This window comes from Thermobia domestica, chromosome 8 (assembly GCF_964235325.1).
Source record: "Thermobia domestica chromosome 8, izTheDome1.hap1.1, whole genome shotgun sequence".
In the NCBI taxonomy this organism is placed as follows: domain Eukaryota; kingdom Metazoa; phylum Arthropoda; class Insecta; order Zygentoma; family Lepismatidae; genus Thermobia; species Thermobia domestica.
The window spans coordinates 8,824,851-8,843,744 of NC_137461.1; the positions used below are offsets into that span (position 1 = coordinate 8,824,851).

General features: G+C 35.4%; 1 protein-coding gene across 1 annotated transcript in view; it reads right to left on the reverse strand.

Annotated features, from left to right (window-relative positions):
* Positions 1 to 18,894, reverse strand: part of LOC145692677 (uncharacterized) — a 1,521,027-nt gene that overhangs the window by 615,751 nt on the left and 886,382 nt on the right. The window contains exons 243-247 of the mRNA XM_081768059.1: positions 11,807 to 11,848; positions 7,643 to 7,687; positions 7,156 to 7,212; positions 6,754 to 6,801; positions 95 to 397 (exon numbers count right to left, since the gene is read on the reverse strand). Of these exons, the coding sequence (XP_081624185.1) occupies positions 95 to 397; positions 6,754 to 6,801; positions 7,156 to 7,212; positions 7,643 to 7,687; positions 11,807 to 11,848 (495 nt within the window). The remainder of the gene's footprint in view (positions 1 to 94; positions 398 to 6,753; positions 6,802 to 7,155; positions 7,213 to 7,642; positions 7,688 to 11,806; positions 11,849 to 18,894) is intronic.

The following is an 18,894-nucleotide window of genomic DNA, read 5'->3' on the forward strand; positions in this document are numbered from 1 at the left end:
GAAAGTTGCACGATTTTACCCTAATATCAGATAAACAGTAAACCCTCTGTTGTAAATAAAATTATAAGAAACGATGAATTCAAATAACACCTACCTTTACTAGCAGTTGCACAAGCTTCTAATGCAGCAGCCATTAGAGCTGAAGACGCAAACTTTTCTATCATTTGTTCGTTACCCGAACCGGCTCCCGCTCCTGCTCCTGCCCCGGCTCCAGCTCCCGCTCCGGCTCCTGTTCCTGCTCCTGCTCCAGCTCCTGCTCCGGCACCTGCACCGAAACCGGTTACAGCTCCGAACCCACTTCCCATTTCTTTTGCTGTGATTGCAGCTGCGTGGGCGGCAGCTAGAGTTTCACATTGTTCTTTCGTCAGCTGTTGTAGCTTCTCTTTGAGTGCTTGACCTAAAAGAATCAAGTAGAAAAACAAAGTTAATTATTATGTGATAATAGGTAAGTATCTCTCGATAATTTGATATACATGCTGCGGAAAATGCCCTGGAATCTCTTCAGTGCGGATAATGTCCCAGTGTGCTCTTCAGACTGTATTTCGAATTATTATGGCGATGTGAACAACGTTGCTGAAGATTTCTATATTCCTTAAAAAGGGTGTATTTCTCAGATGAAACGATGTTAAAGATTGCTATATTACGTAAAAGGATGTATTTTACGGAATTTTTAAAAAATAAAAGAAATGTAAAATTTCAGAATTATATACTGATGTAAATTCTGTGGGTGTTTACTATATCTCTGGAAGGTTTTAATATAACACATTGCTGCAAAGAGAAATACTACGAGGGCTATCCAGAAAGTAAATTACGTTTTCGTCTGTGTCCGCTAGGGGCGGGGCTAGCGCGGCCATCTTGGGGTCAGAGCGTTGCGCAGCTCAGTCGGCATCTAGCCGTGCTAGTGAGAGGTTCGTGCTGTGCTCCGTTAAGATACTGTGACGGTTTGAAATGTCTGCGTTAATTGAAAATCCCGCGAGCTGCGAGGTGCGTGCAGTAATAAGGTTTCTGACAGCAAAAAACTGTAAACCGATAGAAATCTATCGGCAGCTGTGTGAAGTGTATGGGGACAACATTATCACTGAAGGTGGAGTGCGACAGTGGGTCATAAGATTTAAAAATGGCCGAACCAATGTTCACGACGAAGATCGAAGTGGGAGACCCAGCAAAGTGACTGCCGAACTTGTCGAAAAAGTCGATGTTAAAGTCCGTGAAAATCGAAAGTTCACAATAACGGAACTTTCTTTGAGTTTTCCACAAATTTCGCGAAGTTTGTTGCACGAAATCATCAGCGAAAAGCTTGGTTACCACAAGTTTTGTGCAAGATGGATTCCAAAAATCTTGACAGAGGACCACAAAAATCAGCGAATGGCTGCAGCGTTGCACTTTTTGGACGCCTACAATAAGGATGGTGACTCTTTACTCGATCGCATCGTTACTGGTGACGAAACATGGGTGAAACACGTGAACTGTGAAACGAAATTGCAATCAATGCAGTGGGGGCACACAGGTTCTCCCCAAAAATCAAGAAATGTATGCAAACAATGTCGGCAAGGAAGATGATGGCGACTGTTTTTTGGGACAGAAAAGGTGTGATTTTGGTGGACTTCCTGGAAAGAGGCACTACAATAAACGCTCAAAGGTATTGCCAAACTCTGCAAAACCTCAGAAGAGCAATTCAAAACAAGCGCAGAGGAATGTTGAGCTCTAAGATCTTGTTGATTCACGACAACGCCCGGCCCCACACGGCAAATGTCACGCGTGAAGTTCTTGAATTTTTTCAGTGGGAGTTGTTTCCTCATCCGCCGTACAGTCCCGACCTGGCACAGAGCGACTTCCACCTATTCCCAGCAATGAAGAAGTGGCTGGCTATGCAGCGTTTTGATGACGACGAACAGCTGCAAGAAGAGGTAACGAAGTGGTTGAAGTCGCAGGCGGCCGAATTTTTCGACGAAGGAATTTCCAAGCTCGTACATCGCTACGATAAATGCCTTAATTTGAATGGTGACTATGTCGAAAAGTAGTATTTGTGTGTGGCTTTCATCTGTATATAATAAAATTTGTTTCCTATACTTTGTTGATTTTTTATTCCAAAACGTAATCTACTTTCTGGATAGCCCTCGTATTTTCTTCATCTATTGAAAACAACCTCTAGGGTTGGATGTGGTATCTTGCAGGTTCCTGAAATAAATCATTTTGAGAATGACAAATATTCTGTCCCTTATAAAATTCTTCTTATTTAATCGAAGTACATAATACTGTTATCATAGTATTCTACTCTAAGTTACTTTGGATGTGCATTGCCACGTTCTACTTCTGTATATTATTACTGTAGTAGAGGCTTACAAACTTGGATGTTTGTAACACTGTTACGTTTGTAGTTTGTAAAAGTGAACAAGAAGTGTAATGTTAGAATTTTTCACACACCATGTAATTTGCGAAAAGTTCAATAATCTGACATTGTAAGATTTGATGTGCAAAACTTCACTTTCACCTTTCAACACTGATAATGTGGCGGTGCTGTATATATATATATATGATTAGAGTCCGGATCTTTATGTAATATCAACCCCTAAATACGTACATAAATGTGTAACAAATTCGCTTAAAATGTAAGAAATATGTAATATTATATAAGAATATGTAATATTACATAGGTTATATATTTATGAAAACGTAATATTAACACGTGTATGACAATGACATATTTAAACGAATTATGAAAATAAAAAGGAAAATCTACTACAGTTTATCCTGCTTAATCCAAGTCCCCTAATGAAGTGAACTGCTTGAACAGCTGAGACAGCCGTAGGTGACTGATGTGAGTAATTGCAGGATACTAAAAATCAGACGCGAATGAAGGAAGATGTGAATCGGCTAGAGAGAAACAGGAAAACCCCGAGAAAAGCAATGCATACGGCATTTGTATGTCAGAAACCTCATGTGGTGTGGTGTGGTCCCGTTTGAAAGCTAGAACCTTTTACACTAAACGCTCACCCGTCACCACGGTCCAATCTTGAAATGAATTATACGCAATACACAAATTTAAATACTAAAAGCAACTTAAGACGAAATGTATTGTATATATATTTATTTCATGCAGGGAAAAGCAGTCCTATATCTTTTAAACAATACCAGCTGAACTAAGATTGAAGAGTATTTCCAGTAATGAACATTTTTAATTTGAAGTAAAGTACTTACAAATGATGTGCCTGCAGTCCAGCTCTGTTTTGTTGCACAATGGATTACAAGGTACATTTCCAAATGATCAGAAGTAAAATTTTGCGGCGATCAGATATAATATTCTTGTATACAGAGAATGATCTCTACACATCACTTGAATTAACAGGAGCGTATTTAAACATGGGAATGTAGTTGGGGGTTCCTGTTTCACCACTGACAATTTCACACACTGCCAATAGGCTGCCGTAACCCGGGTTTCTTTCCACCACACCATTTAGTTCCTTTCGAACTTTTTCTCCTACATCTCCACACACACCTTGCAGCAGTCTCTTTGCATCCTCTATGATTTCCATGGATTCCGGAAGAGGCTGCCCAACAGTCTAGCTTTTTAATGCTTGTAGGTAGCCAACCAAAATTACTGTCTACGTATGCGATATCACACGCTACTTTTGAGTTATTAAACAGTTTTTGAGCAATGCCAACTGACACAACAGACTCCGATGGAAATGAATGAACAACAGGCTTAATTTTTTGAAAATGTTCATTGCAGAAATGTACTGCCTGTATCCAAGTGCCCCATCGCGTTAGCACAGGCTCCGGAGGAATTGGCACGTCTAGCAGTTGATCTCTGTAAACTTGAACACGTTGTGGCGCCTTAACAAACTTTTTTTCGTGGAAGAAACTAGTTGATTTACTTCGCAAAAGTTGTATCTCACCTCTTCAGCATCACACTGAAGAGCTTGGGCATATAGGTGAAATGAATTAAGTGAGAGTAAAAAACTGTAAGTGCTCTAGCCGCTTTTAATATGTACGTTGCACTGTCTGTATAGAGAACAAAGACTATTTCTTCCTGAACTTCTCCCGGCCACAACACTTTAAGACAATCGTTTACAAAGCGAGCAATCGTGGAATGATTTGTGCGTTGCAGCAATTTACTCGCAATAAGATAGGGTTTAGATAGAGCATCTTCACTTAACTTTCCAATCACTAAATTTGCTACATAACGTCCCAAAACGACTGTTGTTTCGTCCACAGAAATCCAAATGTATGAACTACCTATTTCTGCCCTAATGGTATCTATAGCTTCCCTATAACATACTTAGAGATAACAGTTTCGGAGAGTGGATTCGACAGGAATTCGACGCCCGCAGTACTTCTCCAGAAAAGCACGGTGTTTTGGCACTTGAAATTTGTTCCAAGGAATGTTTGCCTGCTATCATTGCTTGGCAAGAGTCTGTGAAAAACTCACTCGCTGAAGTACCTTGATGTATTTGTGTCAAGAGTACTTGTTCTTTTTGCAGTTCGCAAATTTTTATTTCTCGCATGGAGTGCACTTCGTACAGGTTGTTCTAACTGAGATTTCATTGAACTTCTAATTGTTTCGTCACACACTTGGCACAACACCACTTTACCGTCCGTAGTAAACGCATCATCAATAGTTACTCACGAAGGCAATTTCGCGGATAGAAGTTGAGGCAACCTGAGCCATTTCTAACTTCGACGGTCAATAGAGAACACTTGCGTTTTGCAACTGCAATACTACAGTGCTGTCCTCCTGTCATTCAGTTGAACAAGCGAAGTTCTTTGAAAGCTTAGGTTGCCACTGTCGCCAGCTTCTTGGAACGAACTCTTGAAGTAAATTCCTGGAAGCACACTAGCATACAGTTTTAACCTCAATTGCATGATTTGCTTTCATCTTTTCTCCCGTCCGACCTCCGATAACAATCAAATAGACTTCATTTTAGGAATTTCCTGGCTAGTTACCTGTCAGTCACGTGATCTGTTTTCCTCCAGAGTCGAGAATAAGGGGTGCTGCTAATGTACCCCGGAGGGAGGATTTTTACTTGTTTCTTCTTATATTTCTTTTGTTATCGGCGAAAATTCTGTGAAACATGGTTTGAGAAATAAAAAAAGAAAGATATTTCTCTTTCGGTAAAGAAACGGAAAGATATACATGACTAAATTGAATCTAGATGCAAGCCTTGCACAGTTGGAGGGTTTATTATTTTTATTTTAAAATAAAATTTCAGTAAACGCAATATCTTAAGTCAGTTTTATGTAAAATATGGAGAAACTATAGAAATATGTAATATTGGTCAAAATATGTAAAACTATGTAATATGAAACTTGAGTTAAAGCACTCTACTGGTGTGAATCACAAACATTTGAGGATTTTAAGAACCTACAGATGAAGGAAGAAATATGTAATTACATACAAATCCCGACATTATATATGATAAGTACTGTACTGTATATATATATGATGCATACTGTAAAACCACTGGATTTCTCCTTGATTTACTCATCAACAAATTTTGGAAACTACTATGTGTAGAAGTTTGTTTTCTTTTTTTAATTTTCCCCTTGCACGTTAGGTTATAGCTGAGACGGAAAATTTGGGAAGTGCGTATTTCAAGGGAGGATAATGACGAATGATCATTTGCATTTCGTTAGATCTCAAAATTTTTAAGACGTAAAACCATGAAATTTGATACAAGTATCTTACTTGCATTTACGCTGAAAATAAGGGGGTGGTTCTGCCGATTGGGTATGCAGAAGAAGAATATTTTGGCTTCACTAAATCTATGTAAAAATAAGGGCTCGAATTTTGAAATTTTCTATAAAGATTCTCCTTCAACTATAAGCTATAGAAAAGAGAAGTTTTTGAGAGTTGCGTACGCTAAAGGAGTATAAAGGAGGTTTGAATTATTTTCCCCGGATAATGTTTACGTGTCGAGGGTTGCACATTTTGTTGTTTGAAATCGTTCCTAAAGGTTGTACCCAAGGTCGTTGTTATTTTAACGAATGGACTCTTACCTGTTAATACATATTTACACCTTTATGCATGATGTTACACATATTTCGTCTTGAAACAATACAATGATTTCACTGAATGCTTTATTGTCTTAATTTGGTGTTAGAAAGGCGGAAAAACATATGCATCTTTGAGGCTCTCCTTAATCTGCTCTTGTTTACATTCAATTTTTATATCAATGACATGTATCTGGTTAATATGAAATACTAGCTTTGACTGTACTCAATAAAACAATCTTTTCTCTAGGTTTGAATATTTTTTTGTATCATTCAGATAAATTTTCGGGATGCTATACCTAAGACTTGACACATTTCAGAACAGTACTTCTCTATTTTAAATAGCTTCGTTTGTCATTATCTTTCATCTCTTCATATTCTACCAATTGTCTCGGAATTCCCGTAAGCTGGAGAGGAATATTATATCATTTTTCGTTAACATATCTTCTCTACCCAAACAGGCACCAGGTACTATATACGTATTAATGAAAAGTAATGTGTATAATAAAATATGAATGTAAGAAAAAATATATTATATGACATTTATGCATTCAATGGTATGCTAACTTCACTCGTTAATTATGGAAGCTCTATGAATTATTTTGGTAATTATTATCTACATTCCTAGTATGTGTACAATGATTTGCAAATATTTGACATATGATTTAGCATATAAATATATTTTGCATATAATGTTTAGTGTTGGTGTTAATATATAACAGAAAAATGTAATTAAATAATATACATGGTATTTAAACTCACCTGTTGGAAGTAGTTGACTGGAGTCTCCTGTTACTATGTCTAGTAATCCTGACAAGAAAAGAAAATATTTAAATTGGTTAGTAGAATGTTAATAGTATTACACACATATTTCATATTAAATATATATTCTTGAACTTGAAAGAAATCCAAGGCACTTAATTCTAACTAAAATATTAAATAAATACTTCTTAAATATAGTATTCAACTTAATGCTATTTGTCTACATTAAACTTTACTTATTAGAATTATATTCAGTACAACTTCAAGACTATCATTGAAATAATTCTTCAATTAGATTTTTTTTTTCAAAACATATGCTTTCTAAAGGAATAACAAAAACGAAATTGTGATGTGTGAAGGATTTTAAGTTAACGTTTCTAAGATAAAATAAAAATATGTTACCTGATAATTTCTCAATTTCTTCCAAAATTTCAACTGGAGTAATCCCCTTTATTGGACCTACAAAAGAAAATAGTTCTGTAAATATGTTTCTCTAGATAATTAATTATAGTACGTATGGACAGAAGTATTATACAACAAAAGCTGCCATATGTGACGTATTACTTTGTAATGCTCACAATGACCCGCCAATTTGCAACAATGTTACAAGTCAAGTCATGGAACCCTTTTCGTCCCAAGATAATACTCACATAAAATATTCTAATGTAATATGTACAACTGCTTCAGATGGTTGATAATATTTAAACAACTGTACTTATACATTACTGCTTTGTACTGTACTTAGACATTATTGCTTTTAGCTTAACATTATAGGTGATTATAGATTTATCATTTATATTTTACAGTTGTAATAAATGAAACGAAAACTTTAATTTATGCAGTGCTTATACACTTTAAGATGGTTGATATTCTTGGTGACATATCTTACCTGGCATAATAGGTTGACCTCCGGATATTTCTTCAGGGTGATGTTCTAATTAGAGAAAGACAAATTTCACAAAATATACTGATAATGTGTATACAGTGTATGGCAATATGTGTTATATTAAGAATATGAAATAATAAATATAATATATTTTAAATATAATATTATTTTTGAATTTCCATTAGAAAATAAAATCGGTTGAGAACGCTCCAAGAACATTGACAGAGCGAACTTTAAAAAATGAAGAGATGGAGCTGGAATTCCTATATGTAAAATTAAATCTTTTTGTCCGCACCTATTTTTGCTTGTCGCAAAACTTCGCAAAATATCATCTTTCTATGACTTGTGGTTTCAGAGACATGGCTTCTTAAATCTCCCGAAATTCGAACTTTTTGGTCGAATATCTCGGGAAGGCTGGCCAGTTGGCTCGTAGCCACTTGTCCAGTGACCACCGGTTACTGTTTGGTACGAGAATGTTCACTAGTGTCTTAGATGCTAATCAACACTAACAATATGTCTCTATAAGTTATTGCTCAAGAGATATGGCTCCTTAAATCTCCGAAAATCGGTCATTTTTGGCCAATATCCCGAGAACAGTAACAGTGACGCAAATAACTCCATCACTTTCTCCGATAGTTTTTGATACTATATCGAATGGAGGGCTCAAAATTAAAAAAAATCACAAATAACAGACAGACAGACACACAGACATAGGGAATTCACTAACAAACTTTTTAAATTCGTTGATAAATTAGTAAAGAATAAATTAATTCTAGAAGTTAATTATAATATTAATTGTACGAAGATGAAATGTAAAATCAAATATTGTGCTATTAGTGTTTACCTAACTAAAATAAAATCTGAATGTAGTCACAATATTGTTTCATTTAAGCATTTTACTTTATGTATATTGTTATTTGAAATTCGAAAAAGAATTTGTACATTTGTTATTAAATAACACTGGGTAACAAATTTTGACCAACTTTATGTTTATCTGATTTCATTTCTTTTTAAATATCATTGGGTCGTACTAATAACGTGCATAACATTAACTTTTCCGAAATGTCAAAAATCACATTGAAATTCGTCTTTAACCCTTAGAAATCGGGTAATTTGTCGAATTTTTTCTCCATTTTTTGTTAAAGCGTAATAACTAAGAAACCGTTTGCCCTAACGCAACCGGTTATGCCTTTCTTTTTAAGGAAAGAAACAGGCTTTTAAACTCTGTAAGTTTATTTGCAACATTATATGTGAAGGAAAATTTATTCAACAAATTTTGAGAAAATTCTAAATTTTTTAAAAAATTAAATATTTTTTATTATAAAGTTGGCAACACTGTTTGCACAGTTAGTCAAATTACATCAGATATTTTTTGATCAGAAATTGATTCTATAAGTTTTAACTTGGTATTCACGAGACGACACAAAATGTTGGGGACAAAATTAGAAATTTGGTTATGAAATCAACTGGAACTTGACAAAGAAAAAAGTCATTTTTCATTTCCGTGTAGTAGTTCCTAACCTCTATTTCCAAATAAAATATATTACGTTTCTAACACTTTTCGTACGCAGAAGAAGTGAATATTAAATGGCTAGTCTATATAAGCAGCAGTTTTGGCCCGGTTTTGATTTTTATCGAGAAATTTAGAGCTAATTGCTATCTTACAATATGCTTCACTGAAGAAATTATGCGGAATTAACTTAGTCACTATGGAGTATGAACACACCGTACAAAAAAGCAAAAATATATCCACTTTCACTACAAGCACATAATGCAGAACATTTAAAAAATCACCACGCTTGCTTTTTCGCTTGTGCGAAGCTGATTTGTCATCAGAAATCGATGTCTAAATGTAATCTCTCATCATCGCTGTGTCCCAGCGCCCTTGGTATCTTCTTTCCATTTGTTCAATGGCTTGATGAAAGCGTTCACCATGCTCTTCACTCACATCTACTAAATTTGGACGGAAAAATTAAGATTGGAAAACAAAAAATGTAATTTCAACAACATTCTACAATCCAAATTGCGATATAGGTCAATCAAAAAATCTATTAACTCCCTATAATTTTCAATTCTATTTTTACCAAGAAAACCTTGCACTACCGCCCTAAAAGCTTCTTTCCTCTCGAGTCATTCTATTCTGAAGTTCTTCAGACTGAAGCATCACACGTATCTGTGGGGCAGTAAATACACCAGTTGTGATTTTACCGTCAGTTAACTGTGGAAACAATTGACTTATGTAAGAAAGAGCTGCAGAATGTTTATCTAATGCTCTAACAAACTGTTTTACAAGTCCTAATTTTATGTGGAGTGGTGACAGTAAGTTTTTTTCTCTTTCAACTAAAGGTTCATGTATGACATTTTGAGTGCCAGGAAGTAAATGTTTCCTTTCTGGCCACACATTGAGTGTATAATGATGGTCAGTAGCTCTGCTATCCCAAAGGCAAAGAAAACACGAATATTTAGTATAGCCACTCTGCAAACCTAGAAGAAAACCGATCATTTTAAAATCTCCACAAATATCCCATTTACATTTTTGGGACTGAATCTTTCCAACAATAGTTTCACGTTTTCGTAATCTTCCTTCATGTGGACTGAGTGTGCAACTGGTACAGAAGGATTTCCATTTCCATTGTGCCAATAACACAAACTTCCTTCCATTTTGAAGAATTGTGAAAAAGTTTTTTGCCTTTTCCTATATTTTGATATTTTACATGTTGAAAGGAGAAAATTTCACTCATTTAAACGTGAAGCAAGAAGTTCTGCCTTTGATTTGGGGAGATCTAAATCTCTTATCAAGTCATCAAGTTCTTGCTAATTAAGCAAATGTGGTTCCTTTATCCGGGTTTCATGCGAAAAACTAATATCAAGATCGGAATATTCCTCTGGCTTTCCTTCTGATGACAATATCTCTGGTGGTTTGGGTACAGGAAGTTCGTCACTGTATGGAACTGGAGCAATGGATGACGGTAAACTGGGGTATTCTATTTTTCTCCTGTTCTTTCTGTTTTTATAGTGTGTCACGTCAATTGAACAGAAGTAGCAGTCATTATGGTGATTAGTAGGCTCTTTCCAAATTCGAGGAATAGCAAATGGCTATTTTTCTCCTACTCTTTCTGTTTTTATAGTGTGTCACGTCAACTGAACAGAAGTAGCAGTCATTATGGTGATTAGTAGGCTCTTTCCAAATTCGAGGAATAGCAAATGGCATACACTCTGGTTCCCCGTAACCAACCTTCTAATGTAGAGCGGGAACTACTTCAACACATATGCGGATCCCAATGTTTGTCTTGATTACCTACAGGCACTCGAAAGTAAGCTTCATATGGAACACAGAACTTTGTTCTAAGCACAATGGTATGTTTAAGTTGCTTGGGGTTTATGTAATATCCACAAAAAACACAAAATAAATGCTGACATTTTACAACGTCTACTTGTAGACATTTTATCTTCCACACAGCACCTAGTGAAATTAAATCAAATGCTACTAATATAATATACTTAAAAATACAGTTGCTCAATAATGTATGCAGCTGACTATCCAAGTGGAGTCATGTTGAAATTTACTTACTTTGCTTAAGTAAAAGTTAAAATATTTTTTGTAAAAGTAAGGGAAACAAATAAGAAATTACATTTTTCTAGACAGTTATTTTTATTCAAAATAAATGCCGTATTCAAAATTTGTAATAATAGAACGCATATGTTACGAAACGGAACTTACTAATTAATCCACAAGAGTTGGTTCTGTGTTGTCATCTATGGACAGCCGAAGTAAAGGCTCAAATTCTGCCTCTAAAATGGCATTCTTGAACAAAGAGGATTTTGTAAAATTCCTTCCAAACAATCGACATTTGAGGAAAACTAATACCATATTCGTAATTAGCACGTCAAAATCATTCGATAAATGTAAAAACATTAAGATAAACAATTTCTAGCAGTGTAATTAGAGATCAATAATACATCTTGTTTAAATAACGACCGAGCAGTCGTAATACCACCACGAATGTGTTAATATTTTAGCTCTGAAATAAGTGACTATTTTTAATGCATTAGTAAAACTAATTCCTAAACTGAATAATGTGTTCAATCTTTTTTATACAACTAAAAATATTGTCTTAAATGCATGGATATTATAGCCAAATATGAACATGTAATAATAAAGCTAACCTTCTATTGGTTTTTCTTTGGAAGGTGTTTCTCGTTCAAATTCTGAAAGTAAATATACAAATGTTCATTCAATTTTCTACTGAATATGCTTTTAATTTTAAGTGACAAGTACAATTTACAGGAACTTACCAACGTTTACTAACAAAAGAAAATAAGTTATTTTTTATAAAATTATGCGGATGAATGGAGATAACTTGACATTTTTAGTTAAATTACAAAGCCAGAATTATCTAACCACGTCTTAACCAAGAAATCATTAGCGGTTCCCAACTTGTTCTGTTTCTAACACTTGTTAAACTCTTCTTGATATTTGGTCCATAAAAAAAACTCTTCTTTCGAAATTGTTCTTGCATTTAATATATCTCTCTCCATTTAATTCTAATTGAGACAAATACGTTAAGTCAAAATTTTACTTTGCAAACAAACCTTTACGAGTATGAACAGAAACTAGTTGCGAGTTCTATCAATCTAACCATATCAAATTGTCTTTTCTCAGTTAAAATATTTAACCTAGGTTTACAGGTTAAATAGTACACTACAAACATAGTTCTTGCTTTTAAAAAATACGAATAATTTTCACTGTACTCTTGCTAAGTCTGCTGAATACTGCCAGGATTAACCATATCACAGGTTACGGACCCTAGAGTAAAATGTTGTATGTAGCATATATTTCTTCAGGTAAAATTTAAATTGATTATGGAGTTTCCCTTCACTGTAAAGGGTATATGTTTTAAAATTCATGGTAATAGTAATAACAACAAACCAGTTAAGCTTACTGTATGAAACAATAATAAAATCTACGATTTACACCGAACAGTTTCATGCTGAGATATGTTCATGAATATCATGGAACAGAACCGTCGATAAAGGTCAGGACTGTAGTCGGGTCCTGATAAAAGAACATAGCAGTGTGTTATACTACACCTCTATCTTAGAAGATGTTATTACTGGTATCGTGGGCGAGATCACTTATTTCTTTGTTCGAAGGCTAAAGTGCCACTGCAGTTCGCCAAAGTCCTGAATTCCATGAATTATAGTCCAACTTTCTTCTCAACTATAATACTTATCAGTGATATTCAAAAATCGTGGCGTTAATGTTCCTTTTGACATTGATGACATAACAATCACCTCATGGAGTAATAGAGTTGATTCTCAGTCTTTATTACCTATCTCTCCTACACTCATTTTTTTACTCTATTGTCTAAAGAATGTTGTACAAAAAACACATTTTTGAATGTGTTCACCTCTCCTAGATAATGAAGTCATATTTAAAAGGATATGTTAAATGACCAAGTTATTTACACACGCTAGAATTCCTTTTATAACACTTTCTTTGTAGACAGAGACAATGATAGGTGTTGGTTCTAGATAGTGGTTGAAAATTATTATTGTTTCATACCATACAAGCAGTCCCATTCATTTTAACTTTCTTTCTCCTCCTACACCTGCTTCCTCCATTAGGCCATACGGACTTTGCTCGGACAGAAACGTACTTCGCAGTTCTGATAAACAGTTCTTTATTCTGAAAGGCGCTGTACGTGCTAGAACGTTGTTTTCTTGCTTGTGTGGACTAGTGATAAAGCATTCTTTACTTTTCGGGTCTTGTTTGTGGAGTTTTAGAGCACGAAAGTTATTTCTTATTATAGTTTTTGTTTATCTGTCATTTTGTACCTTTCAACAAGATTGGGAAATACTTTCTTTTTCATAATACAAATATATTGAACTTGTGCTTGCAAGGTAAGCTATACAACTCCTCGACGAGTATCGCATTGAAACTTGCACAAGTGGAAGGACATATTGAAAGATGAAAATATGCTGACTCTTACGATTTGCCAGGTCGTCGAACCGGAAGTAGAATGATCGTTCCCCCATAGACTCTGAAAGATATGTACTCTGGTCATAAACGCCAGAATGTGATACAATGGGACCTGTTTTCTCACGAAGACAATTATTAGAAACTCAAGATGATAACAGTCGGTAGTGATTGGGATCTCTAGTACGTCATTGGTGCGAATTGATGTCAAGTGGAACACGATACACGATCATAAGTTCCAAACGAACAGATTTACTGACTATTATTATTATGACTATTATTATTATTATTATTATTATTATTATTATTATTATTATTAGTAGTAGTAGTAGTAGTAGTAGTAGTAGTAGTAGTAGTAGTGGTAGTGGAAGTAGTAGTATGATTACCATTATTAATGTGAGCAGTATGATGAGTAAAAGTAATAATAATTAGAAGAAGATAACAAATAGCCTGTATTGTTGGGCCCGTTAGTAACGAAGGACTTCTGCCCGACTAGCACTGCTCTAAAGATTTTAAAATATACAAATAACCATAACCCAGCTAGGATTCGAAGTCGGGACCCTTGAGTCGCTGGCTTGACGTCTGAAGCAACACGAACATGAGGTCGGCAATATGACGAAGAAGATGACAAAGATATCAGTGGTTCTTAACCAAATTCATATCACGACCACCAATTTATCACATCGTCCTGCCAGCGACTCCCTTATAATTTCTGTCTTGTAGCAAGCTTGTGTCTGATTTTTAATATACCTATTGCGGAGATCTTACTATATACATCTATTTGTATAATAGTAGAATCCATTTCTTGTATATTATGGATACAGTAACTTCCCTAAAAGCTAATTCATTAAAACCAAATTCGGTCCGTTCATTTGTATTAGATATCTCGAATATTATCCGTCGTTCAGTTTCAAAATGGAGGCCGTTTGAAAATTTTAAACCTTCATAACTCCCTCAATTTTGGGTCATATGATAAAAAAAATAAAGCGCATTTGCTTTCTTCTGGTATTTCAATATGCAGTTCTTATTAGTTTCAGAGCGTATTTCTTTCATTGAAATTGATTTTTAATCAACTCCGCATATATTGAAGATGTTTAATAAACCATTTTTTTGTTATTCTTGACAATATGTATACAAATAAAAATTGTCTATCAGAACAAAATTCAGAAAATAATTATTAAAAAAAACTATTTTCCGGTATTAGATTCTAATTATATTTATCTTTCGCTTATCTTCGCGATTCCCAGGTTAAGAAATCCTGTCCTATACTATTTCTTCTTCTTGTAGACTTCGTCTTCGTATGGGTTGAGGCGTCAAGCCAGTAACTCAAAGGGTCCGCACTTCGAATCTCGGCTCGGTATATTTGTCTACGGATTCTAAATTTTTTATAGCAGTGCTGGCGGGCACTCAAGATGGGCAGAAGTTCTTCGTTACTGAACGGGCCCAACAATACATGTCTCGTCTTATTCTTTTAATTACTATCATGTTTACTTATATACTGCTCATATTAATAATACTAATCGTACTACTACTACTACTACTACTGCAACTACTATTAATAATAATAGTCATAGTAATAACAATATTAATAACTATAGAAAGTCATGTTTGCGTTGTTTCAACGTGTCTCTTTTCTCCACCGGGTAATCGTGTTCGTTTGGAACTTACGATGTGTATCGCATCTGTTCCATTTGACATCGGTTCGCATCAATGACGTACTACAGATCCGAATCACGACCGACTGATGTTATCTTGAGTTCGCAATATTTGTCTTCGTGAGAAAACAGGTTTGAGTGTATCACATTCTGGCATGTATAACCAGAGTACTTTACTTTCAGAGTTTATGGGAGGACGATCATTCTACTTCCCGTTCGACGACGTTGCGAATCGTAAGAGTAAGCATATTTCCATCTTTCAATAATTCCTTCAAATTGTGCAAGTTCGAATGCGATACTCGCCGAGGAGTTTGATAGCTTTCCTTGTTAGTAAAAATATATAGAATTTTCACACATATTTTTACGGTATGTGTATGTAACGTGGGTTCCTATCACCACGGCACGGCGCGTCCTCAGGTTGCGTATCGAGGAAAAGGCCTCTAGATAAAGAAGTTAGCTGCGAATATACTGAATAAGCAGTCGCGGAAGGACGACTAGGAGTGGTCCTCCAGCTTGGGAGTTTAGGCAAAACTAACAACTTCATCCTGTAAAAAGGGCACTTGTTCAGAAACATTCACAAAAGCCTCGGGCAAGGACTAATAACTTGGCATGACCACAGCAAAAGAAAATGGACATGAGATTTTGAACATGGAATATTAGAAGTCTTTATACGGCAGGCGCTAAAATCCGTAACGAGTGAGTTAGAGAAATACAGGATGGACCTAGTAGGAGTTCTGGAAGTTAGACGTTCTTTTACGGGGAAGGAAATAAAAATCACTAGTTAGGAACAGAGTTTCTCGTTCACAAACCAATATTACCAACAATTAAACGGGCTTAATTTGTTACTGATAGACTTTCATTTATTACTCTTAAGGAACGGTGGTGTGATATTATCGTTTTAAATCTACATACCACAATTGAAGATAAGGATGTCAATATGAAATACATTTTTCACAAAGAAGGGGAACGGATATTTGACCAACTCCCGCGATACGATATGAAAATTCTATAACGGGATTTCAATGTGAGGGTAGGACGAGATGATATTTTCGTACCGATTATAAGGAATGAAAGTCTGCATAGGGAATGTAATGACAACTGTGTTAGACTCGTGAACTTTGCAACATCCAGAAACCTTACCGTGAAGAGTACAAAATTCCCACATCGCCACGTTTATAAATATATTTGGACTGGACCAGACGGAAAAACATAATCAAATTGATCACGTTTTAGTAGATAGAAGAAGGCAATCTAGCATAATTGATGTCCGGTCGTTTAGAGGGGCTAATTGTCACACTGATCACTACCTGGTAGCAGCGATAATACCAGAGAGATTAACGTTGAATAAAGGTAATATTCAATGTCCGAAAACGGAAAGATTTCATTTAAAGAAATTAGAAGACAGCGATGTAAGAGAGGAATACTAGATTAAAGTTTCGAATAGATTCTCGGCTTTAGAAGATTCGGAGTGCACTAGTGTTGAGGATACTTGGATTTAAATTAGAGATAGCATTAAAAGTTCAGCAAAAGAAAAATTGGGACACTCGGAAATACGTAGGAGCTAAGCATGGTTTAACCAGGAATGCACTAAACTAGCAGAGAAGAGAAAACAGGCAAAATTACGCTGGCTACAAAATCCTAATGAAATAAGTACACAACATTTCGCAGATATCAAGCGAGATACTTGCAAAACTTTTAGAACAATGAAACGTGATCTTTTGAAAGCTAAGCTTAAAGAACTTGAAGATGATATTAAAAATAAAAAATATTCGTTGTATGTGTAAGTGGATCAGCGAATTTAAGAAAGGCTGTCAACCTCGTGCTTAAATATTAAAGAAAGCTGACGGAACAGTTCTCATTCATACGAATAGCATCTTAAATAGATGGAAAGATTTTTCTGATGATTTGCTGGACACACAGTCAAAAATTAATGCGCGTGGAGAAAAGGAGATATGCACCGCAGAACCGTATATTTCTGAACCCAACCGAAACCGTTATAAAGAAATTAAAGAAACACAAATCTCCGGGTGTAGATGAAATTCTGGCTGAGTTAATTTTTGCTGGAGACGAAAATTGTAGAACAAGATACACAAATTCATTCTCCTTATCTGGAACAAAGAAGAATTGCCATAAGAGTGGAAAGAATCAATCATTGTTCCAATTCACAAGAAAGGTGACAAAACTGACTGTTATAATTTTCGAGGCATTTCTCTTCTGTCAACATCCTATAAAATACTTTCAAATATTCTATTAGCAAGAATGACCCCATACGCAGATGAAATTATTGGAGATTATCGGTGCGGTTTTAGACAAAATCGATCAACTATCGACGAAATATTTACCATTCGCCAAATACTCGAAAAAAGTGGGAATACAATATCCCAGTACATCAACTATTTATTGATTTTAGAAAGGCGTACGACTCGGAAAGGAGAGAAACAATATACAACTTTCTTACGGAACTTGGAGTATCGAGAAAGCTAATTAGAGTATTTAAGATACGTTTAAATGAATATCAAAGTAAAGTCCGGGTAAGAAAAGTTTTGTTTACGAGGTCTCACGTCGAAAAAGGCTTGAAACAAGGAGATGCGTTGTCGCCTTTATAATTTAACTTTGTTGTGGAATACGCAACAAGGAAAATTAAAGAGCAACCAGGCTTAGAGTTGAACGGGATTCACCAGGTTATGGCATATGCTGATTACGTAAATTTAATAGGGGATGATAGGAGAACAATAGAAAGAAATGCAGAGATCTTATTAAACGCTTGAAGGGATATGGGTTTATAAGTAAATGCAGAGAAAGGTAAATACATGGAAGTGTGTCGGGACCCTAATACGGCAAATAATGGATGCGTTAAAATATTAAATAATACTTTTGATAAAGTGGATACTTTCAAATATTTAGGATCAGTATTAACAGACGAAAATCATATTTACGAAGAAATTAAATGTCGACTAAAAGCAGGGAAATCGTGTTCATGTTCGGTTTAAAATCTCTTGTCGCCGCGAATTCTACCCAGGAATTTGAAATTTACAATATATGAAACGATAATAATGCCTGTTGTTCTGTATGGTTTCGAAACATGGTCGTTTACTCTGCGGGAAGAACATGGACTGAAAGTATTCGAAAACAGGATCCTGATGCGAATATTCGGACCCGAGAGGAAGGAGAATGGAGAATGACGGAAACTTCATAACGAGTAGCTACATAATTTATACGGTTCACCCAACATTGTTAGGGTCGTCAAGTCTAGGAGGCTTAGATTAATAGGTCATATAACTAGAATGGAAGAAAATAGAAATACTTTCAAAATCTAGACTGGAAGATCAATCAGCAAACGACCATTAGGAAGATCTAGGCGCAGATGGGAAGACAATATTAAGATGGATCTCGCAGAGATTGGAATACAAAGTAGAAACTGGATCCAATTGGATAAAGTTAGAAGTCAGTGGAGAGCTTTTGTGAACGCGGCATTGAACCTCCGAGCTCCATAGGTTATAGAGTTAGTTAGTTATGTATATTAAAAACATGTCACTCAGGGATGGTTTAGCGTCCCAAAATTTTAAGAAAGGGATTCTTTAGAGAGATTTTTCCTGATTTATCTCTAATTTCGATTTTCT